At 34.6% G+C, this 25,567-nt stretch overlaps 1 protein-coding gene across 6 annotated transcripts in view; it reads left to right on the forward strand.

The window, feature by feature from the left end:
* The window catches only part of LOC127844037 (dynein axonemal heavy chain 5-like), a 159,562-nt gene that overhangs the window by 123,001 nt on the left and 10,994 nt on the right, over window positions 1–25,567 (forward strand). For 4 of the 6 annotated variants that reach the window (XM_052373992.1, XM_052373988.1, XM_052373990.1 and 1 more), the window contains 15 exons: window positions 2,213–2,428; window positions 2,758–2,988; window positions 3,771–3,934; window positions 6,185–6,310; window positions 9,184–9,253; window positions 9,591–9,844; window positions 12,249–12,402; window positions 13,821–13,985; window positions 14,441–14,667; window positions 15,026–15,144; window positions 17,355–17,803; window positions 19,135–19,350; window positions 20,151–20,288; window positions 20,702–20,829; window positions 24,548–24,716. In XM_052373992.1, the coding sequence (XP_052229952.1) occupies window positions 2,213–2,428; window positions 2,758–2,988; window positions 3,771–3,934; window positions 6,185–6,310; window positions 9,184–9,253; window positions 9,591–9,844; window positions 12,249–12,402; window positions 13,821–13,985; window positions 14,441–14,667; window positions 15,026–15,144; window positions 17,355–17,803; window positions 19,135–19,350; window positions 20,151–20,288; window positions 20,702–20,829; window positions 24,548–24,716 (2,826 nt within the window). Of the gene's footprint in view, window positions 1–2,212; window positions 2,429–2,757; window positions 2,989–3,770; window positions 3,935–5,148; window positions 5,272–6,184; window positions 6,311–9,183; window positions 9,254–9,590; window positions 9,845–12,248; window positions 12,403–13,820; window positions 13,986–14,440; window positions 14,668–15,025; window positions 15,145–17,354; window positions 17,804–19,134; window positions 19,351–20,150; window positions 20,289–20,701; window positions 20,830–24,547; window positions 24,717–25,567 lie in introns of all 6 variants that reach the window. The other 2 variants (XM_052373989.1, XM_052373991.1) reach the window with 1 other exon arrangement.

Below are 25,567 nucleotides of genomic sequence, written 5' to 3' on the forward strand. Positions count from 1 at the left end.
AACAAGATTCATAAGGAACAAGAGTATCTGGGAACCCAATTTGTAAGGGACAAGAGCATTTGGGAACAAGATTCATAAGGAACAAGAGTATCTGGGAACACAATTTGTAAGGGACAAGAGCATTTGGGAACAAGATTCATAAGGAACAAGAGTATCTGGGAACCCAATTTGTAAGGGACAAGAGCATTTGGGAACAAGATTCATAAGGAACAAGAGTATCTGGGAACACAATTTGTAAGGGACAAGAGCATTTGGGAACAAAATATAAGGAACAAGAGTATCTGGTATCAAGATGTATAAAGAACAAGAATACTAAGGAATAATGTTTTTAAGACACAAGATTTCTCAGGAATAAGGTTTATAAGACACAAAAATGCTAGGGAAAAAGATTTATAAGACAAAAGACTACTAGGAAATAAGATTTATAAGACACAAGACTACTAGGGAATAAGGTTTATAAGACACACGGCTAATGGGGAGTAAGGTTTATAAGACACACGGCTTATAATGAATAAGGTTTATGAGACACAATTCTTGTAGGGAATAAGGATTATAAGACACAAGACTACTTGGGAATAAGGTTAAAAAGACACGAGACTTCTAGGGAATAAAGTTTAAAGGACACACGACTAATAAGGAATGAGGTTTATAATACACAAGACTACTAGGGAATAATGTCTATAAGACACAAGACAACTAGAGAAAAAGGTATATACGACACAAGACAACTAGGGAATAATGTCTATAAGACACAAGACAACTAGAGAATAAGGTATATAAGACACAAGACAACTAGAGAATAAGGTATATAAGACACAAAACAACTAGGGAATATTGTGTTTAAGACACAAGACAACTAGGGAATAATGTGTATAAGACACAAGACAACTAGGGAATAATGTGTATAAGACACAAGACAACTAGGGAATAATGTGTATAAGACACAAGACAACTAGGGAATAATGTGTATAAGACACAAGACAACTAGGGAATAATGTGTATAAGACACAAGACAACTAGGGAATAATGTGTATAAGACACAAGACAACTAGCTTATAAGGTTTATTAGGAACAAAGCTGTTAAGGAATATGACCAATACGGAACAGTGCCTAATGACCTTGAAACAATTTGCTTACACGATCAATAATGAAGTATGATGTGTGCGTGTTTTGCATTAATTTTATTCTTTGATGAGTACACTATGACTTCTGGAGAATAGTAGTGACAGATAAACAGTTAGTTGTACTCTTGGCTGAGTGAACTTATAACATTTGATCAAGTCACACTTGCTTGATAGGAACTATGTTTTACATTTTTAAATTGATATCTTAATCAGCACTGTAAACATTGTCTTTTTAAAAGAACAAGAAACACGTTAAAACATCATTTAGAATATTTTTGTAGGACAGTGTTTTTATTCTCTTTTTTTTAATAAATCATGAAACACTGTATTATGTAAATTTGGAATAAGGCATCAAACTGGGAATGGACATCATTTTGTTGATTTTCTCAAACAAAACTATTCATTTCATGATCTGAATTTATTTTTGTAATATTTTATTTATACTACAAGCTTAATAAGCAACTTTCCAGCACTTTTTCATTAACAGTGATTGTATTTTCATCATTTTAACTGTATTTTTATAGTGTGTCCATGCACCTCGTGGACACAGTTTCATTTCATGAAGACTTTTTTTAAATCAATAAACAATCCAGTTTTGCAGTAAATTTATTTCAATAATGCTATTATATATGCAAGTATCTGTTTTAATTATAATTTGTCAAACTAAATAAATACAACATATAAAAGTGCATATTATGCTCTGTTGAAAAAACAAAATTTATTCCCAAACTGATGTCTTATTCCAACTTCACATACTAGTGTGTTATGAAAATAATAGATGTTCATTTTAATTTTTCAAATAGTAATATTTAAATCTTTTTGAACCTTGATTCACAAAAATTTAATTTGTTTAAACCTGCAAAGTTCAGCATCTTTCCACTCGTTAGACAATTTTGTTTATTAAACCGAAATTATTATTTTGTTTCTGTTTATGATTTTGGTTACCATAAAATATTTTATTGTCTTGGATACTTTTTCTTGTAAAGAATTTTACAAAATACACTTGCACTTATAACCATCTGTATTACTTAATTAAAGAGGTAAATCAAAGCAGTTATATTCTTTAAGTCCCCATGTCTGATTTTCAGCGTACCATTGAGAGTTACGTTGACAAGCGTGTTGGTGCCACTTACGGACCCCCCGCGGGAAAAAAAATGACCGTGTTCATTGATGACATCAACATGCCAATCATAAATGGGTGGGGCGACCAGATAGCCAATGAGATTGTCCGACAGCTCATTGAGTATTCAGGATTCTACAACTTAGAGAAGCCTGGTGACTTTACCAACATTGTTGACATGCAGGTAAGGATCATCTTAGAGAAACAATTAGTAGAAGGATTTATTATGTAATGGTTGTTGTTAATTCAGCTTGTGAATTGAATATCAGTCTCATGATGTCCCAAATCAAATCTTTGATTATACTTTTACGATCCTTATTTTACCTCATTTATTTTAATGGGATTTTTTATTACAATTTTAATTTACTTAAGCTTGTGATGAGAGAATAAAAGTAGTGACAACCCAGTCACAATCAACTCGATCATTCCCATTTCACTAATGAAACTTATTTAACCTTTTTTTTTTTATTCGACAATCCTCACTCCAACATTTATTAAGCCATAATATTTCAGTTCCTGGCAGCCATGATTCATCCTGGTGGAGGTCGCAATGACATTCCACAGCGTCTGAAGCGTCACTTTGTGATCTACAACTGCACGCTGCCGTCCAACACCTCCATAGACAAGATCTTCCGTGTGATTGGGTTGGGACATTACTGCGAGGAACGTGGCTTCAAGGCAGACGTCAGAGACCTTGTGAGCAAACTGGTGCCAATCACCAGACGGTTGTGGCAACTTACCAAGGTATGTGGTACTATGAGCTCATGGTGAGCGTTTGGGAAATAGGGCACAAAAAACAGTAGAGAAGATTCCAGAGTCGGTCCCATAAATCGAAAAAAAATAAGACTTATGGTTTTAGCTGTCTTATATGGAAAGATCTTCCTGTCTGATTGTCCAAAACATGGCTAGATCTGCCTTTCTGAATTTCAAAAGCATTGATAAATCTACCTTTCTGATTGTCCAAAACGTTGATAAATCTGCTTGTGTATTGTCCATAACATTGATATACTGGTATCTGCCTTTCTGATTGTCCAAACTATTGGTAGATCTGTTTGTGTGATTGTCCCAAACATTGATAGATCTACCTTTCTAATTGCCCAAAACATGTAATAGATCTGCCTTTTATGATTGTTCAAATCATTGATAGATCTGCCTTTCTGATTGTCCAAAACATTTAATAGATCTGCCTTTCTGACTGTCTAAACCATTGATAGATCTGCCTTTCTGATTGTTCAAAACATAAGTAAATCTGCTTGTGCGATTGTCCAAGGTGGTTTGTCAAAGGATTATACTCTTATGTGCATTTATCTCCAAACTATGAACCCATTATTGTCAACTTTATCCTCCATTGAGGAGTATCTACTAGTCATGTGATCAGAGTGTTATAATTATGTATAAATCAGCATCCATATTCAGCAGATCTTGTTAAAACTTCTTTACTATGAACAACTCAAGTTGAAGGTACAAGCAAATAAATTTGCAGTTACAAAATTGGTGTCAAAAGTTTAATGATCATTTCTGTTTAGATAAAGATGTTGCCAACACCGGCTAAGTTCCACTATATCTTCAACTTGCGTGACTTGTCACGCATCTGGCAGGGGATGATAAACACACTCAACAGTGTCATCGACAACGAGAAAGTAGTCCTGCAGCTCTGGAAACATGAGTGCAGCAGAGTCATCGCCGACAGGTATCTCTTAAAAATTTCAAAGTTGGAAGCCATAATTATACCCCTGAAAACACAGTTGAAGTCACTCAGTCAGTCTGTTTGTTTGTCTGTCAGTCAGTCTGCATGAAATGTAAGAAATGGGGTAAACTTCTTCAAATATCTTAACACTTTACCCTTTAAATACGCATTGAGACCTGTTGGTAGTCCCTGAGAATATAAAATTTGATTTAAGACCTTTCTTATTTAAGAATCAAGTTTTCAAGGCTAAATTTCCAACCCTCAGATACTGATGAACAGCAAACAGCATAAAGCTTTAACAGCCTGCGAGTTCCTCACAGGCTGTTCTGGTTTTATGCTGATTGCATATAGCCAATTTCACTTTACATATACCTATTGACCCAAGCATTTCTGTATTATTAATCCTTGAACGCAGCAGTGCGGGGTTATAAGCCACGTTCATGAAAAGAAACTTTTGACTTTTAATTTGATTACCAGTTATTAATGTTTACATTGTTCACTTGATGTTGTAAGATTATGTGTTTCTTTTATCTAAGTCATTAATTTATTGTAATGACTGGTTACAATTTTGATAAATTTCTTTACTGACTTGATTCAATAAGATTGATTTTAGTTTTCAGTATTATTGAAAAATATGTATAATTATTACAACATATTCTTTCATGCTGTTACACTCTAGGATTGTTGTGATGTGTTTGAGTTTCTGGTATGATTTTCAATGTAGTCATGTACTAATAATGAAATTCTATTGCAGCTGAATTGCCCAATGTTATCTCTGGATTGAAATGTTGCATGTGATATACAAATGGTCTATGTTTCATAGTTTATGTTTGAAATTATTTAAAACATAATTCATTTGCTTATCTTTTCTGTGAAGAATTATATGTTAAATCCATACAGTAACGATTCATATAAAGTCAAATATTTACAATAGTATTTCTTTAAAGTGATTTAAATGTGTGGGATACCTTTACTTATTTAAATATTAGTTGTCTGAATATTCATGTTAACATTTTGAATGGGAGTGTTGTTTGGACTTTGCTGAAACATTCATTTACTCTTTTAAAAAATTACTTGGAATGCATAAAGGTGAATTGAAGAACAACATTATTATTTTCATGCACTTAAAACATTACAAGACATTCTAACAAACATTCCTTGAAGCGCTAAACCATGACTTGGCAAATGTAAAACATTTCTTGCTGTGTATTGGCCAGGTTTACGGATGGCGAGGATTATAAATGGTTTGCAAAGACCTTGAGCCGAGTAGTGGGGGAGGAATGCGGAGAGTTGTATGTGTCCTATATTGAGGACCAGCATTACTTTGTTGATTTCATGAGGTACAGTATGAATGGAGAAGCGCAGTTGGAGGCACCATATAGTTCTAATCCTGTACCCCATCCACTCTTACTGTGTTTGCGTGTTTAACCTCATCATTTTTGCATTCATCATTCTCATTTTCCATTAACATTTCAGTTTGCCTCTCCAATTTATAATGTCACAGACTCTTTAGTTGCCATAAGGACACCTTTTAGTTTGCTTGCTGTTCTAACAATGTGAAGATATTTTGATGCTAGCAGATGATGTGTGATGATGATTTCAATTCTGTTCCAGCAAAGGAATTAGAGAAAATGTGTGTTTATGTTTTACTTAGTTTGCTTGCAGCCTTGTTTTTCAGTTGAGCATGATTGGTCAAGCTCTTATTTAAGTGGTGTGTGCGTTCCTAATTTATTTATCTGTAACATTTGCATTGTTCAGTTCAAGGTATGGGAACTGACGGAGATGAAAGGTTGATTCAGGTTGATGCATTTGTTACAAATTTTAATAAATAAGAAGGATTTTTTTGTAAATGGTCCAAAGATGTTAAAATTGCAATAGATTAATACTGATTTTAAGAACTAAGGAAAAGCAACTTATAATATAAGGTATCATTTATAGAGACAATCAAAAAATAAAAAGATTCAAATAACTACACTATACAATTTGTTATAATTTAATAATTAAATTCCTTCTTATTTATAAACTGATTTGTGTGTTGTAGCTTTTGAACAGGTTTAGTTGCCAGAATCCATTGATGAGCAGACGGCCAAAAACCTAACAATTCTAACCTATCACAGTATTACTAATGTGTAACCATTATATGTAAATAGACATTAATATCATGGGCAAGCCATGTGACAACCAGATATCGGCCTGGCCGAGTATGATGTTCCATTCCTCACTATTACTACTTTACTACTAATCCACAAATAGGTTTATAAACCTGGAAGATTACGCATGGTTCGAAAAGACAATATCGCGTGTTATTGGGGAAGATTTAGATGAGGATGTGTATGGCCCCATCGTCAAGTCTACCCATTTCTTTGGAGACTTCATGAGGTATTTTTAGCACCAAAGTTAATTGTCAGTATTGTCAAGGGCTCAGTGGTATCGAGGGTTTGCAACACGTGTTTGGTTACATTGGTGATGATTTTGCATTATGTGCTTATGAGAATTAAGATATGACACGGATTGTGTGATATTTGTATGATTTGTATTGATAATTCTTAATAGACTTGTAGAAATATATTTATAAAAATGAGTTAAACAATCATTTAGTTGGTTTTATGGGAAGCATAATACAGAATTTAAAATAATGGGTTTGATTGCAGTTTCTTTAGTCATGGTGCTTAAAACAGTAGGTGGCACACATAGAGTATTTTAAATACGTAAAAGTACCAAATTCGTTTCAAGTAAAACATACAGAATTACTGGAATTTATTACTTAAAGTATTTTATTAATGATAATATATTTAGGATACGCACATATAATGGGGGTAAAAGTTGCACAGTGAGAGATAAGGTTTACTTAGCCAGACATTGCCATGTTGTACACAAGAAGAAACTGGCTGGCACTTATGTTTTTTTTGTTTTTTAATTTGTTTTCATAATAATTCTTGCATCTTTTGGTTAATTTGTTTTCCTTGCAGTTTTTGTGTTGGCATTACTTTATTGCAATAGTTTGTTGTGTCTCATTTTGAAGATCTTATATGAGAATGACTTGTAAAATGCACAATTAGTAAAATTTTGCTATTTTGTATGCAATGTCTCTAGAGATTTTTTCCCTTTTAAATCTTGTTTTCCATGATATTTTCTTAAGGTTGTATTTGTATTTTTAAATTATAATGAGAGCCTTTTTATTATATATACAGTACACATAAAATGGTCAATCAAATTGATGCATTTTGTGTGTTATTAATAAGAAGACATATTATGTGCACACATTTTTAAATATTTCTCTTGAAGAATTACTAGTGTAATGTTAAAGAAGAGAAAAAAGAAGAAGAAACAAAAGAAAAAGAATAGGTAGAAATGTTGTATAATAGCCATGGTCGTACCTCCTCAACTGTGGCGGTAAACTTATTGTCCACATGGTTTGTCAGAGAATTGGGCACAATGCTTGATGTTGTCTTTGTTTTACAAAACTAAATCACTTATTGCATTAAAGCCCGCTTTCAGTATTATAATAGTAGCATGAAGTCAAGGTTTGTTTAAATCGTACTACTTTTAATAAATATTGAAGTATTATTTTTATGGTCACTAAAATTTATTTTGGGAGGAGCATATAGTCGCCGCTTTGTCTGCCTGTCCGTGCACAATTTTTGGTCGGGCTATGTCTCAGCAACTAATAACCGGTATTCAATGGGACTTTATGGGAAGCTTTACTACCAAGAGGAGATGTGCAAATTATCGGCAGGTTCTGGTTCGATGATTGTTCACAGAGTTATGGCCCTTTTGAAAAAATTTATAAAAAAATTCTTGTCCCCCCAACTACTGTTTCCTCAAGACGTTTCCTTTTATCTGAATATATAGTGCAATATTGTGACAAAAAAAACCTTTGGGGAGCATCACCCATCTCCGACTGTTTCTTGTTTTAATAAGTATTGATAACATTTGAATTAAATTATGGTTTTGGAAGATATGTTGTTATCACCTAATGGTAAACTTCTATAGTCTAATAAATTGACTATTTCTCACTAAAATGGCATTTCACCAATAACCACTTCACCCTAACAGACATAATATTGTGTGCTGATGTAATTAACAATATGGTCTGTTCATTCCCAGAAAAGCTGTAAGTATACTGTTGATAGCTATGTTAAATATGATTGAGCCCCACTGTGAAAAAAATGGGGCTTAATGCATCAAGGGTTGTCCCAGATTAGCCTGTGCAGTCTGTACAGGCTAATAAGGGATGACACTTTCCCCCTAGACTGGATTAATTTTGTAGAAGAGACTTCCTTTAAACAAAATATTATATAAATGGTAAAGTGTCGTCCCTGAATAGCCTGTGCGGAGTGTGCTGGCTAATCATGGACAACACTTTACACATTTGCATTAAGTCCCATTTTCCTAGATCATGGCTAAATTTCATGTTCTGAATATGTTTCAATAAAGTTTTTTAGATCTTTCAAATATATTCAATCTTAATGTTTCACACAGAGGAGGCTGGGAAGTTGTTGCAGAATTGATGAAACGAGCATTGTAAACTTGTTGTAGTAAATTTATTGTAAGATCATTTGAAAAGCATGTTGCCAAATCTATTAACTTTAATGACCTTCTTTTGATAGAAGTTTCACATTAAAAGTTAAGTTAGTTATATTTTATTAAGGTTTAATCTTGTTGTGACGTTCATTTAATTGTATATTTGAGTAAATAGTATGCATGAAATGAAAATACATCTGCAAATAAATACTTAATATAATAATTAAATGGGAGACAACCACACTTTTCAAGGAATCTTGTTTAATTCATTATTTGCACTCTACGCATGTCTATTTGTGTAAGTCTTTTCTATGCTCACCAGGACAGAATAATTTTATTATTTTTTGTTTTAATAAGATGAAAAGCATGTATTGATTGTGTTTTATGCAATTGTTAATTAAGTGCTTTAACAAACAAACACTTGTACTGTACTCATAAGTTAATGTTAAAGTTTGGTTATTTGGGGTTGATATATAGATACTAGTATCATATTTATAAAAGCATTTAAAAGTAGTTCAGGGTTTTGACTATTTGTATGCCTTAAAAGCAATATTTACAAAAAATACTTGTATTGTTTGAGTTACTACAGTGCTCTAATCGCCTTAATATCTTATAATAATACTTGTTAACCACACACAACACTGTAAATAATTAAGTAAAGCCTTTAAAGAGATTCTGTGAGTGCTGTGATTGACTGCATACCTCACCCATGCATGTCTGTATGATAGGGACGCCCCAGAGGCCACAGGGGATGAACCAGAGGACAGCGACTTTGATATGCCCAAGATCTACGAGCCCGTGAGTAGAGACAGCTAACATATTGGGGAACAATTGTTGACAGTCATTGGTTTAAATTAATCATGATTCAAGTTTGCAAGACAATTTCTATTTTTCAAGGTTAAGGCTGAAACTGCTGTATTTTTGTTATATTTTTTTTTCCGATATGATAGTTTTACACATAACCTTGCTGCCCTGAACACTGAAACTTCTCAATCAGACTTAACATCTTTGTCAAACTCAGGACATTTTTTGTCAGAAACATAATTGCAGAATGATAATATAATTATTAGTGACTTAATTAACATAAAAACGCTGTACTACCCTTACATTATTGTCCATATTTCTGGCATTTTAGATCCCAAGCTTTGAAGCCTTAGAAGAGCGTCTGCTGATGTTCCTACAGCAGTACAACGAGAGCATTCGAGGCTCCGGCATGGACCTTGTGTTCTTCAAGGACGCAATGTGCCACCTGGTGAAAATCTCCCGCATCATACGCACCCCACGTGGCCATGCCTTACTTGTGGGTGTCGGCGGGTCGGGCAAACAGTCACTGACAAAACTGGCCTCGTTCATTGCTGGCTACAAGACATTCCAGATCACACTGACAAGGTAAATAAATATTAAATGTTAAGGTTTAGGTTTTGAATTGTATGTTTCTTTTTTCCTTCCTTTTTTAAAATTTATGAATGAAATTAATGAAAAGTTGTAAAAATAATCTAACCAGGTATAAACACAAAGGTCAATGTACAACTTACAAACAACAGCATGTTTATATGAAATAGTTAAGTTGAGTGTCTGGTACTTTTATCATCGTAAGTCAAAAAAGCTATACCCATATTTCACCTTATATGATCTATAACATCATTCTACAAATAATGACATGTTGACAAATATTTCTTGGTATATATGCACATCAACAAGTTTATTCTACCATTAATCAGATATTGTTTTTTTTAGTTTTAGAGGTTATGATTGCTCTGAATAAATTTGTTTCATCCAATTTTACATATTACTCTTGGCTAATTAATCATAAAAAATAGTCTCGGGCAGCCGTAAGTGTGATATATTGTGGATCTGCTCATCATATATATAGTAAAACAATCACATAAAAGTCACTGAATACTATGAGCTGTGTCATGCGAAAATGGATCATATGCCATTTGAGGCCAGCTTAGCTTAGGTGCATCTGTGCAGTTGGGTCTGGAGCCAGCCTGTCAGCTTTAAAGTCATGAAAGGTTTTGCTGTCCTGTTACAGATGCATTTGGCATAAGACCCATTTTCATATGACGCAGGTCATATTGTATGATTAACACCTATGGTCACACTGTAGATCAGAGCCTATGGTCACACTGTAGATCTGAGCCTTTGGTCACACTGTAGATCAGAGCCTATGGTCACACTGTAGATCAGAGCATAATTTTCACATGTACAAATTCAATGTTTGTTTACACATTTGTATGGACTTTTAAAGAGCATATATTGTAAACATTGCCTTCATTGGTTCTACCATGACCAGTAGATTCAAACAACAGTATAGAGTATGACATGAAACGCCATTTTCGTAAGAGAATCTTCATATTGATAATTATGATCTTTTTTGTTGTTCAGTTCAGCCATTTATTAAAAACCAATTCCTGACATAGTAATTGAACTTGACTTTAAAGTATTAAAGTTTTGTGTAAAACTGTATGTGATAATATAATTAGGCCGTGCTCTGAAAAAAGGGGGTTTAATGCATGTGCGTTCACTTTCCACTTATACTAGATTTTTGCTAAGAAGAGACTTTCCTTTAATGAAAAATATCATTCATGCGGAGGGTGTCCCTCCTGATAAACCTGTGCAGACTGCACAGGCTAATGTGGGATGACACGTTACGCACATGCATTAAACCCCCTTTTCACAGAGTAAGGCTCAATTATATTGTTCACAAAGAGTTCACCTGTCATAACATTGTATCTAAGTATCTTCATTGTCATTTGTTGTTTATGTTGGTAGAAATATTTAATGTCATGTTTACAAACAATTTATATATATTTATTTCTTAATGCTTCTTTTCTTGTTCAGGATTATTTATTTTTTTTGCTGATTTAATATCAATATTACTTAGTAATGATATAAGAATCATATATTCCTAATTGTGTGGTAGCAAATAGAGGAAATGTGTTTTATTTCAATGAAATATCATGGAATATCAATTTGGGATAGGAAGACAATAAGGTTATAAAACATATTATTTTTTGTATTTTCTGATTTAAACATTGTTGCACCCTAATACAAAAGATTTTCTTTTTGTTTTATTTGAGACAATCAAATATTCTAACATTCTACTAACAGTAAGAAATTATAAGATTTGTGTTCCTTATGTATGTTCTATATTTAATTACATCAAGAGAAAATATCTTTGCTCTCACTAACAATTGAGCTTTGCTATGAGAGAACAGGGTTAATGTATGTCCATAAAGTGTTTCCAAGATTAGCCTGTGCAGTCCATGCAGACTGATCAGGAATGATACTTTCAGCTTTTATATTTTTATGCCCCCGGATCGAATGATCGGAGGCATATTGTTTTTTGCCTGTCTATCTGTCATTCTGTCCCAAAACTTTAACCTTGGTTAAAATTTTGTGATAACTTTTGCAATATTGAAGATAGCAACTTGATATTTGGCATGCATGTGTATCTCATGAAGCTGCACATTTGAGTGGTAAAGGTCAAGGTCATCCTATAAGGTCAAAAGTAAAAAAAAAACAATCCAAGGGAAATTATAAGCTTTTAAAGGGAGATAATTTCTAAACCTGCCAAATGATATATTGAAATTTTATTTCAAAGCGGCGCAATAGGGGGCATTGTGTTCTGACAAACACATCTCTTGTTCATTTTCACAAAGTGTCATTTTAGTAAAAATCCAGTCTAAGTGGACAGTGTTGTTCCTGATTAGCCTGGGCAGAGTACACAGGCTAATCTGGGACTACCCTTTAAGCACATGCATTAAACCCTTTTTATCTACACTACCAGGTCATATAACGTGTCCAACCTGCTAGAGGACTTGAAGTTCCTGTACCGCACGTCAGGCCAGCAGGGCAAGGGTATCACGTTTGTGTTCACGGACCAGGAGATCAAGGATGAGGGCTTCCTAGAATACCTCAACAATGTGCTCTCATCTGGTGTGGTAAGTGTGCTTTTAACAGGTTTTTTTTCCACTTTTTGGGAAGATAGCCCATGGCTTCGGAATTGGGAATTTTATCAGCATTTTCATGAAATTGGGAAAATTAATTCAGTAGCCTTTTTTCCCACACGAAAAGTCCACTAATTAGGGAAATACTTAATTTGATATAACACTTCATAATCATTAAAATTAAAAGAACAAAATCATAAAATACTTTGTTAGATGTAATTGAATTAAAATTGAGATAAACGCATAAGACACTTCTTTCTAAAAAAAAAAATAATAATAATTTTTTTTTTTTTTTTGGAAATTGGGAATTTTTTGCCATATTTTGGGGAAAAAGTATACTTTTTGGGATTGGGAACATATAATACATAAAATCGGGTAAAAAAAAAAAAAAATTAAAAAAAGCTGAAATCTTTGCCACTTAGATACGTATTTTGACACATGTGTAGTCCATTACAAAGATGAATTTAATTAAAGACATTTTTTACTAGATTTACGTTTTAAGGCTTCTTTTTCAACCCTAAGATACTTATGAGCAGCAAACAGCATAAAACCTGAACAAACTGAGAGTTACTCGCAGGCTTTTCTGGTTTTATGCTGTTTGCACATAATAAACCATTTTCAATTTTCTTCTGAGTGAGAAAGAGTTATGATGTATGTAATGTAATTTGTTTTTTTAAGGGTGAATTAAATTCTTTGTTTGAAACAGTGATTAAACCAGTTGTAAATGGCAGTGAAATATAAGAAATCTATTCAATACATAAAGTTGAAAACATCTTCTTGTTAAGTACAAAAATGTTGTCCTTCTATTCCTACATGCTATTTCAACACCTTAAGTTATAAACTAACACTACATATTGTATTTGCTAATTAATACTGTATTTACCATGTGTATGTGTTAATGATTACTGTATTTACTATTTGAAGCTCTCTGTTCTTATTTACCTCTCTAAATACCTGCAAGCTACATTTATAATGTCAATTGCTAGTGTTTGAAATTTACTGTTAAGATGTCCTAAGTAACTTAAAACTAGACGGTTGTGTTTATTCAAAACTTCTTTTTTTAACTTAGTAAATCTTTCTGTTCACTTTACCCTGAAATTGGCTTATTTCTAAATACATGCCAGATAGATTTATGATCACAAATGCTTTTGTGTGAAATTTTCTATCAAAATTGCTTTAAGCCTTTACCACTCTTAGAAAGATATATTTAATTTAAGACCTTTCTTTCAAGATGTTGTTAAGGCTTCATCTCCAAACTTTAGATACTGATGAGCAGCAAACAGCATAAAACCTGAACAGACTGCAAGTTATACCGTTTTTATACTGTTTGCAAAAGCAATTTTCACTGTACTTCTTATGGAGGAAAGTGTGAAACAAAATTATTACAACTTCTTTGTTCATGACTTATCAAGGTGGCCAACCTGTTTGCAAGAGATGAGATGGATGAGATACTCAGCGAGTTGATCCCTGTCATGAAGAAGGAGTATCCACGGCGACCACCAACCAATGAGAATCTCTATGAGTATTACCTAAGTCGTGTGCGTAGCCACCTGCATGTGGTCCTCTGCTTCTCACCCGTAAGTGAACGCTGCACAAATTAGTATGCGAGCCTGACTCTGTGAAGAGGGGGTTTTATACATGTGCATTAAGTGTCCTCCCAGATTAGCCTGTGCAGTCCCCACAGGCTAATCATGGACGACAATTTCTGCCTAAACTGGATTTTTGCTAAAATGAGACTTTCTTAAATAAAAGGGGAATGTGTTGTCCCTGATAAGCCTGTGTGGACTGCACAGGCTAATCTGGGAGAACACTTTGAGCACATGCATGAAACTTCCTTTTCACAGAGCAAGGCTTAGTTTCAATAAAACCTTAGGCTAGCAACCAATAATAGTGCTTTTACTGGTAAAAAAATAGGAGATTTGATTTTTATTGCTTGGAAGTTTGTCATTCAGACTAAGATGAAGATTGAGAATTTTTTAGATTTTCAAGACTTCTAATCCTTTAATGTTTGCATGTTGTGATCTATTGACAGGTTGGTGAGAAATTCCGCGCACGCTCACTGAAGTTCCCTGGACTGATTTCCGGCTGCACAATGGACTGGTTCCAACGTTGGCCCCGTGATGCTTTGATTGCCGTGGCAGACCACTTCCTGTCGCAGTTCAATATCGACTGCACGCCTGAAGTGAAGAAGCAGGTGATCCAGACCATGGGTATCGTACATGATGGAGTGGCAGAAAGTTGCATTGAATACTTCCAAAGGTAACCTAGGCAATTGTATTGCGGACTCTTGATTTTTTTTCTAAACTTTTTGTTAGCTTAATATAGTGTGAAGGGAGGTATTGTGCTGTAGTTTTATGTGTGGTTAGCAGACTAAAATTTCAAATTTTCTTTGATTCTGCTATATTAATTGGTAAAAATGTTACAATCAAGTTTCTAAGCATGGTCACTTTCCTTGGTTTAATTTTTTAAAGTCATATATAAGTTTTAATGTTATATATAACAAAAACATATATTCAGCTTTAAATTTGTCTTTGTATTGATTAAATTATCCTATAGAAGTGGAAAAATAGTCTTCGGAAAGTTTTCTGAAGTTATATTTACTGTGTATTCTTCGCAGGTACCGTCGTTCTACCCATGTGACACCGAAGTCCTACCTGTCGTTCATTAACGGCTACAAGACCATCTACAGTGACAAGAGGAACGAGATTGGAGAGCTCGCTAACAGGATGAACACTGGTATAGTTTCTTGTGTCCATGGCAAAAGCTGAACCCTTTCCCACTCAGAGGCAAATGAATGGCTTTGAGCAAACAGCATAAAGCCCCAACAGCCTGGGAGTAACTTGCAGTCTGTTCAGGTTTTATGCTGTTTGCTGCTCATAAGTATCTAATAAGGGTTGGAAATGAAGCCTTTAAAACTTGAATCTAATATGACAGGTCTTTAATTATATATCACTTTCTAAGGGACCATTAATGCGTCAAAATAATGTTATGCCCTAGATTGTTCATGTAAACATGTGTACATGTACATTGTTCATTTTTATTGTTTATGTTTTGAAATTAAATGGCTATGTCACTGTTGTTTCATGATTTCATGGGATGTTATTTTGTATATAGATTTGATAACAGCTAATGCTTACCTCTTTCACTTCATTATTATTTGTTAAATCCTTTAAAAGTGTCTCATTGTTTTAGCGTCTGTTCATATGGCAGCCATTTTTGATAAACAGGAAGTTGATTTCCTGATGCTGACATAAGTGCATTCTGGGTAGTTTACAATGACTACAGTATTTTTGACAGTTTATTCATATGAAATAATTTGCTTAATACTCATATTCCTTCTTAAAAATTGTTAAAAAAAGGTAATAGTTGTCTTTATAAATGATTTATTTATTTAATTGATATGTATTTGACTATTGTTTAATTCTAATATCGTCAGAAAATCATTTTAAGATGAGCGACATTTGCATTTAAGGACTCTGAACTTTGTTTTCCTACGTGTGAGTCCTATAAGACTAGCTATTAAAATTAAGACTGAATAAATTATAAGATTTGCTTTTTAAATTTAAGCTACATGAATGAATATATTTACTGTACTAAATAAACTGAATTTGAATACTACCGCATTTCTATGACGAAATATTTATGAATTGTATGTATTATTAGAGTTATATATATAGAAAGTTGTCATTTATTTATTATATAGAGGATTTTTGTTGGATTCGGTGGATTATCGATTTTACTTCACGAGTGATCATAGAAAATAATATTTTCATGAGTAAATTAAAATTGATATTCCACCGAATCCAACAAATTTTCTTTTTATTTTATGCTAATTTTCACTGTTTATATACTAGTACATTATTTAATAGTTTAACTAAAGAATTTCGCTGGGATAATGATATCATTACTTAAAAAATATGTCATTTCACAGTAATTAGTGAAAATTATTGATAATTACTGATATTTCTCTATAAACCACCGGAAAGCATAAAATAAAAATGAATAAATTGAAGAAATGTTATAAATCTTGAGTTTATATATTTTTTTACAATTTTAAAAACAACTGGATAGGCAAAATGTTATTCTTAAGTTAGTTAACTGTTAATCAGAGTCCATTTTTGTTCTATGTTAGACTTGAACAAAGCTTCAAGTTTGGATAAACAATTGGGAAAGTTGAAAAAAGTAAATATCACCGCTACCGCTCGGCTTCTGACACTATGTATCTAAGTGGTAAAGGGTTAAAGAAGATTAACATTCTTATCAACTATATGAGCCCTGGCAAAACCAGACTTGATTCATGTGTGTTAAGTATTTTCTTTCATTAGATGGTGCAGTCCTCACAGGCTAATTAGTAACAACACATTCAGCTTTGAGTGGAGTTTTGTTTAGAAGAAACCCCTTTAAAAGAAAAAATCCATAAAGGGTGAAGTGTTGTCTCAGATAAGCCTATGAGGACTACACAGACAAATCTGGGACAACAATGTACGCACATGCATTATGCCTGGCTTTTGGAGACCGCCGCTGATATGAATGTTGTTAATTAAATGTCCATCAATGACTGATTTTTTACATCCAGATTTTTTTCTCTTATGTAAAATTGTATGATTTGAAAGATTATAATATAACTTTGAACAATTCTTTCCCATGACCTGGAAATCTGTTGCATATATTCCCATAGCTCCTTGGTGAAATGTTAAACAAGTTTATACTATTTATTTGTATTATAATTCACTGTGGTGAAACCCAGCCTTGTATACTTCTCATAAGTTGGCCAGTGTTCCACAATGGATTGTCAAACACTTTATAACTTTCAAACTGTTAATAACATGACCTACATTTTCTTTTAGGACAAGTATATACTTTTTTAAACAAGTCACATCCTTGACAAACATATGACTAAATTTTAACCAATGGTATTATTATATTTGTACATTTTTGTTTAACAGGTCTGAAAAAGCTCATTGAAGCATCTGAGGCAGTCGCTGAACTAGAAAAAGAGCTAGCAGTAAAAGAGAAGGAGCTGGCCATAGCCTCAAAGAAAGCGGACGAAGTGCTCAAAGAGGTGACTGTGAAAGCTCAGGCAGCCTCCAAGGTCAAGGAGCAAGTCCAAAAAGTCAAGGACAAAGCTCAAGCCATCGTAGATGCCATTGAAAAGGACAAGAACATTGCTGAGGCTAAACTTGAGAAAGCAAGACCGGCTCTTGAGGCAGCTGAGGCTGCTCTGAATACTATCAAGCCTGCCGATATTGCCACCGTGAGAAAGCTCGGCAAGCCCCCTCACCTGATCATGAGGATTATGGACTCAGTGTTGTTGTTGTTCCAGCACAAGGTGGACACTGTGGTACAGGACCCAGACCGACCTTGTGTCAAGCCATCCTGGTCAGAGTCCCTGAAGGTATGCTTTTAGGGGGCTTAGTGGGGTTCACTTGAATAATCAGGGTCAAATTAATGTATTAATTACGTAGATGATTGCAGTTTTGAAGTGTTGGCAATAAAATGTGTTGCTACAGTTTAACCAAGTAAATATCTGGGGGGAGTGTCCATCTATCCGTCGGCTTTTGTTAATATCAGGATCCAAAAATTGTAGTTGCTAAGGTTATAGATGCTATTGCTACAGAAATAATTAAACAATTAAAATCTAAAAACTGAAAGGGTGATGCATCTCAAAAACTATATTGGGACTGTGCAAGTTATTTCATTTGTGTTGGTCTGTTCATCTGGATGTCAAAATTGTGGTGATCTGGTGATAAATATATAAAGTACTTGAGCTAGGTTGTTGAAACTCTGTATGTGAATAGAGGGCCATATTCAATATTCATGCTAGGTCAGCTTTGTTGGTCAGTCTGTCTGTGTGTCCTAAAATATTTTGATCCTGCAATTACTCAAAAAGTACTTCAGCTGCATTCATGCAAGTCAGTTTTTTTTTCTGTTATTTAAGTTTCGTCTGTCAGTTCACCCATCCATATGTCTGTCAGTTCACCCATCCATATGTCTGTCAGTTCACCCATCCATATGTCTGTCAGTTCACCCATCCATATGTCTGTTCTTAAAATCTGGATCCTGCAATAACTCAAAGAATGACTTCAGCTTAATCGGTGAAACTCAGTAACAGATGTGGATAGAGAGCCATATGGGGAATATGTCATGTTATTTTATTTGTCCGCCAAAAAAATTGTGGTTGCTTTGGTTACAGAAATAAATGAAAACTAAAATAGGTATACTTACATACACAACTAAATTGTGCTTGTCAAGCTAGGCTTATGAAGATCATGTTCTTACTCTGACAACATTTTAGCGGTAGGCGACAGCTGATTTGTCATAGACAAAGTTCTTGTTATTCGTACAAGTTTCTATTGCCAACATTTTGCAACATGTGTTTAATTTCAAATTTTGAAGTGTGTTATTAACATTTTAGTGTAATTTTTAGTAACAATCTTGAAATCTCAACTCTGTTGTTCATAAAAATGTTTAGCCCTTTGCATTCTGGGAAATTTGTTGTCTGCTAAATTGTCTTCTGCTGAATTTCTAAAATTAGCATTTTCTTCGATTTTTTTCAAAGAATACTATCAGAATAGCAAACAGTTTTGATCCTGATGAGACGCCACGATTTGTGGCGTCTCATCTGGATCCAAACTGTTTGCAAAGGCCTTCAAAATTTGGTTCCAGCACTGAAAGAGTAAGTTAAGAATCACCTCACTCTCAATAGTGACACACGTCCTATTTCAGATGATGGCGGGTACCAACTTCCTTGGTCAGTTAATTGCTTTCCCTAAGGACACAATCAACGATGAAACCATTGAGCTGATCAAGCCGTACCTGACTATGGAAGACTACACGCTGGAGACTGCGACCCGCGTGTGTGGTAACGTTGCCGGACTTCTTTCGTGGACCGTGGCCATGTCCGACTTCTTTGCCATCAACAAGGAAGTTCTGCCTCTAAAGGTGAAGCTTTATCTTCATTAAGGGCATTTTGTGGGAAAAACTTTGCTTCTTTCCAAGATGAGTGTTGTTCCAGCTCAGCCAGTGTTTGCTCATTAATTTTGTGCTTGCTAAAAAAATTGAATGCTCACCGTTAAAAAAGATAGATACTCGCTTTGTGATGAAAAGTTTAAAATCTTCCTCAAATATTGTTTTAAGATTAATTGCTATGACTTAATTATCACAATCTTGACAAATGCACTTTAAAAAATCTCATTCATGATGTGCAAGTTCCAATACATGATACACAATCTGAGAAAACTGGGCCTAATGCATGTGCGTTAGGTGTTGTCCCCGACACCTTCTGCCATCGCTGGATTTTTATGCCCCCGGATCGAAAGATCGGGGGTATATTGTTTTTGGCCTGTCTGTCATTGTATGTGTGTGTGTGTGTGCGTGCATGCGTGCGTGCGTGTGTGTCCCAAAACTTTAACCTTGGTCATTACTTTTGCAATATTCAAGAAAGCAACTTGATATTTGGCATGCATATGTATCTCATGGAGCTGCACATTTTGAGTGGTGAAAGGTAAAGGTCATCCTTCAAGGTCAAAGGTCAAAAAAACAAATTCAAAAACTTACCAAAACTTAAACCTTCTTCATAACTTTTGCAATATTGAAGATAGCAACTTGATATTTGGCATGCATGTGTATATCTCATGGAGCTGAATTTTGAGTGGTGAAATGTGGTGAATGAGGCTAATTTAGTTGAAGTTTTTATTCACAAATGCTGGCAGCTGAAGTCGATAATATATCTCTGCTTGCAGGCAAACTTGGCAGTGCAGCAAGCTAAGTTGGAGGTCGCCATGGGAGACCTGGCCATGGCGCAGGCACAGCTGGATGAGAAGGAGCGAGAGTTGGCGGCTGTGCAGGCAGAATACGACAAGGCCATGGCGGAAAAGCAGGTATGATTGGTCTTGACTCATTTATTTATTTAAGCTCTGTAGTATTGGAAGAATTATGATTATGGAGAAATACTCAAGTCCATTTCTTGGGAAGAATCAATACTTGATGTCATCAGGGACACTTTGGTTATGTGTTCTGGTGTTTGATCCCAACTCTTGCCAGATTTTCAAGATCTGTGGTGTTTAATCCTTAGTCTTGCAGAGTTTTTAAAATCATGAGCATGCAATTACTGTATTTGATATAGAATTATGGTATTAGAGACAAGGTCAACTTAAAAAAATGTTTTGAATAATAATTTTCATGTTACAAGCAAAACTTGAATACCATCATCTTGAACAGATAAAAAATAGCTATGGTTTGGTCATAGAAAAGAAGACTTTCTGATTTTGATCGTTGAGTTCTCTTATTTAAGAAATTGATGGACGATGCAGAGACATGTCGTCGAAAGATGAATGCTGCAGCTGCACTGATTGAAGGTCTGGGCGGGGAGAAGATACGATGGACTGAACAGAGTCAGGAGTTCAAGGCTCAAATGGGCAGGTAGGTCAACACGAGATGGAATATGGTAAATTATAAATTATAACAGAGCCAAGCTCTTTCAAATTTGTGGGGTTAATGCATGTGCATTAAGTGAATTCCAAGATAAACCTGTGTAGTCGGCAATGGGCTAATCAGGGAAGACACTTTCTGTTTTTATTTAATTGAAGGAACTCTTTTTCTTAATGAAAAGCCAGTAAAGGAGGCACGTGTTGTCCCTGATATGCCTCTTCGAACTGCACAAGGCTAATCTAGACTGACACTTAATGCATTAAGCCCAGATTTCGCAGACTGAGGCTCCATTATATGAGATGCATTCTGAGAAAACTGGGCTTAATGCATGTGCGTAAAGTGTCATCCCAGATTAGCCTGTGCAGTCCGCACAGGCTAATCAGGGACAAGACTTTCCGCTTTTATAGTATTTTTAGTTTCAAGAAAGTCCCTCTTACCTGAAAATCAAGTTTAGGTGGAAAGTGTTGTCCCTGATTAGCCTGTTCGGACTGCAACAGGCTAATCTGGGACTGACACTTTACGCACATGCATTAAGCCCAGTTTCTCAGAACAAGACACATATATATCCATCATACATGTATATACGTAAACAAGAATATTTTAATTGATATAAACCATGTTGAATTTTTAATATTGCTGGAACTTTTCCCAAATATTACAAAAATATGGGGATCCATTTTTATAACAAACTGTAAACATATTTATTTGTTATTTCAAGGTTATCTATCATCTGTTATTTTGCATTTGTTATACATTACATAATTGTATATAATTATATTATTATATTTAATAGAAATGAATGTCTTTATAAACCTAAGTCCTCCTAGTAAATTTGAAAGGTATGCAGATTATATTTTTATTTCCTACACATATGTCTGTGAGTCCGTCCCTTTCATGGAAACCTCATCACCTTCCTCCAAAATGTTTGTTACAATATATTTTTCTAGTTACAAAAAATAGAACTTGCTGTGTATTCCAATAATTAATACCTGTTGTTTAACTTAATGTTCTTGAAATTTACAGCTACAGACTTTTAAAAAGTGAATGTTCTCAGACTTTTATGTATAGTCATACATTAAAGTTCAGCAAGGTATTGTAAGGCCTTTGTTTGGATAATACATTACTATTTGAATAAATAAGTTGAGTTAAAATGCTAGATTCATTGGATAAGTTAACACTTATGGTTTTGAACAGTCAAATGTTTAATCTATATTTTGCTTTGATTTGTTGATTAGACACATGATTAATGGAGATCCGATATTGGTTTTATCGCAGAATGATTTTTTATTAGACAGGAAAATTATTCAAAAAGTGAAGTGCGTTGCACAAGATTTGATAGGTACCCAGTGGTCTATGTTGTGTCTATTGTAAGTGGCTTAATGTGTACTTTTTAACCAAATATAATTATTTATCCATTAGTTTATGCATAACATAAAGAGACCAAGATGTAACATGTGTTCAAAGTTAAATTAATACAAATTTAATGAATACTGTTCTGTAGCCTTTGTTTATCACATATTGATAGTGAAGTGTTACATTGAAAATATAGTCATGCCAGAAGTCTGAAATGTTGTGTTTTTAGTGTGAATATTTTCAAACCAAGTTCTAATAATCAAACAATATCATATTCAAATCTTTAGAAAAATGTGTACACACCTTTTTATGTTTATTTTGTATTATTTTTTTGTATTAATTTGTATGATTAACTCTTTCAGTGCAGGAACCAAATTTTGAAGGCCTGTGCAAACAGTTTGGATCCAGATGAGACGCCACAGAACGCGGCGTCTCATCAGGATCCAAACTGTTTGCTATTCTGATAGTATTCTTTGAAAAAAAATTGAAGAAAATGCTAATTTTAGAAAATTAGCAGACAACATTTTAGCAGACGACAAATTTCCCAGCATGCAAAGGGTTAAGACTAAAGTTTAACAAGATCTAAAATAAAGCGATCGAGAGGTCACAGGTTCAATCTCCACTGTGAGAGCTTTCTTAAGATCCCCGCCCCCCATAGACACCAAGTACTGGCTTAGGCTTTGTATGCAATCGAGCTAAAATAAATAGGTTTAAACTAAAATAAAGTCATACTGCTTCAACATGTCAGCTACAATTTCCAAAGTCAACGTAATTAGTATTCTAATTGTTGTTTTACTCGTCATTGAAATGTTGTTGTCCAAGGTGTTGTCAAGAAATGGTTAATATTGTCAATTATCATGAACATATTTTAGAGTTTGGAGTTCTGATTGACACTATTCCCATAATTGGGTTAGTTAACGGTAGTGGTTTCATTACAATGGATCATTATAATAAGTAGTGTAAACTTGCTAAAAATGGTAATACAAATAATTAACACATTGTTATTTTGAGATTATATTACAAATATTTTTCTAGCAATTGTTTACAAACCATTGGTAATGGTGGCTACATAGGAGTCACTTTCTAGGTCTGTCTGTCGGTCTGTCTGTTGGTATGTCCCGAAATCTTGTCCGGGCAATAACTAAGTTGTTCATTGTGAGATTTTAAAATCATTTGTCACATTTGTTCACCATAATTGGATGGTGTGTCTCGCGAAAGAATTACGTCGATATCTCCAAGGTCAAGGTCGGACTTTGAATTCAAAGGTCAAACAATGGCCATAGATGAGCTTGTCCGGGCCATAACTATGTCGTTCCTTGTGAGATTTTAAAATCATTTGTTAACCATTATTGGACGGTGTGTCTCGCAAAAGAATTATATCAATAACTCTATGATCAAGGTCACACTTTGAGTTCAAAGGTAAAAAAAGGCAAAACATGAGCTTGTCCGGGCCATAACTATGTCGTCCATTGTGAGATTTTAATATCATTTGGCACATTTGTTTACCATCACTGGACAGTATGTTGCGCGAAAGAATTACGTCTATATCCCCATGGTAAAGGTCACACTTTAAAGTTCAAAGGTCGAAATTGCCATAAAAAAGCTTGTCCGGGCAATAACTATGTCGTTCATTTTGAGATTTTCATATTATTTGGCACATTTGTTTATCATCATGGGACGGTGTGTCGCGCGAAAGAATTACGTCGATATCTCCAAAGTTCAGGTCACACTGAGTTCAAAGGTAAAATATGGACATAAATGAGCTTGTCCGGGCCATAACTTTTTTGTGACATTTTAAAATCATTTATTCACCATCATTGGATGGTGTGTCGCACAAAAGAATTGTGTCGATAACTCCAAGGTAAAGGTCACACTTTGAGTTCAAAGGTAAAAAATGGCCAAAAATGAAAGTGGCATAATAATTTTTAAAAAATCGCCATAAATTAGATTCTCTTGTTTTGTGAAGACAGCATGCAAAATAGTCTGTGTCAATGCAGCACGTGGGGGTACAGTATATGTCATGCCTGTGACAAAGCTCTAATTAATCACTACTTTTCATAGTGTTTGTTGGTTAGCTTAACAAAACAAATCTTGGTCAAAACTTTCTTTCATAACGTAAAAACATGAACAATGAATATTTTATTTGTATGAATGTTTCAATTTCTATCACTTGTATCTCAATATTTCTATGATTCCTTTGATTGTACTGAACTTGGATGTGTGACATTAATACAGATCATGGTATCCCAATGTTTCTATTCTTTCTAGGATTGAACTGAACTCTGATGTTTGACAAAAATACAGACTGTTATGTGACTGGTACCCAATGTTTTCAAGTTGTTTTTGCTTCCTGCAGACTTGTTGGTGACGTTCTCGTCTGCACGGCGTTCCTGTCATACTGCGGACCGTTCAACCAGGATTTCCGAGCCCTTCTCTTCAAGAACTGGTTCAAGGAGCTTAAGAATCGCAAGATCCCCTTCACCCTCAACCTCAACACTATCGACATGCTTGTCGATCAAAATACTGTGAGTGAATTAAAAAAAAAATTTCAAGGTCTTACAAGAATTCTTTAAAGTATGCTGCTATTGGATAGCTTGTAGAGCAAGACACTTGGACAAGACGCCGCCTGTACTTATACAGCTCCTAAATTATATTTTTATATCCCCCTTCGAAGAAGAGGGGGTATATTGCTTTGCACATGTTGGTCGGTTGGTCTGTCGGTCTGTTGGTCCGTCCACCAGGTGGTTTCCAGATGAAAACTCAAGAACACTTGGGCCTAGGATCATGTAACTTCATAGGTACATTGATCATGACTCGCACATGACCCCTATTGATTTTGAGGTCACTTGGTCAAAGGTCAAGGGCACGGTGACCCGAAATAGTAAAATGGTTTCTGGATGATAACTCAAGAACGCTTAGGCCTAGGATCATAGGTAGATTGATCATGACTTGCAGATGACCCCTATTGATTTTCAGGTCACTAGGTCAACGGTCAAGGTCAGAGTGACCTGAAATAGTAAAATGGTTTCCGGATGATAACTCAAGAACGCTTAGGCCTAGGATCATGAAACTTGAAAGGTAGATTGATCATGACTCGCAGATGACCCCTATTGATTTTCAGGTCACTAGGTCAAAGGTCAAGGTCACAGTGACGGGATAAGGGAAGCCTAACTTTGGTTTCACTTTAATAACATTTTTGAATGAAGTTTTTTTAAATGAAAAGCAATAGCATTGGAATGATCAGTGAATAGATCACTTTTAGTGGAAAATTCATTTTTTATGCCCCCGGATCGAAAGATCGGGGGTATATTGTTTTTGGCCTGTCTGTCATTGTATATGTGTGTGTGTGTGTGTGTGTCTCAAAACTTTAACATTC

Source organism: Dreissena polymorpha, chromosome 9 (assembly GCF_020536995.1).
Source record: "Dreissena polymorpha isolate Duluth1 chromosome 9, UMN_Dpol_1.0, whole genome shotgun sequence".
NCBI lineage: Eukaryota > Metazoa > Mollusca > Bivalvia > Myida > Dreissenidae > Dreissena > Dreissena polymorpha.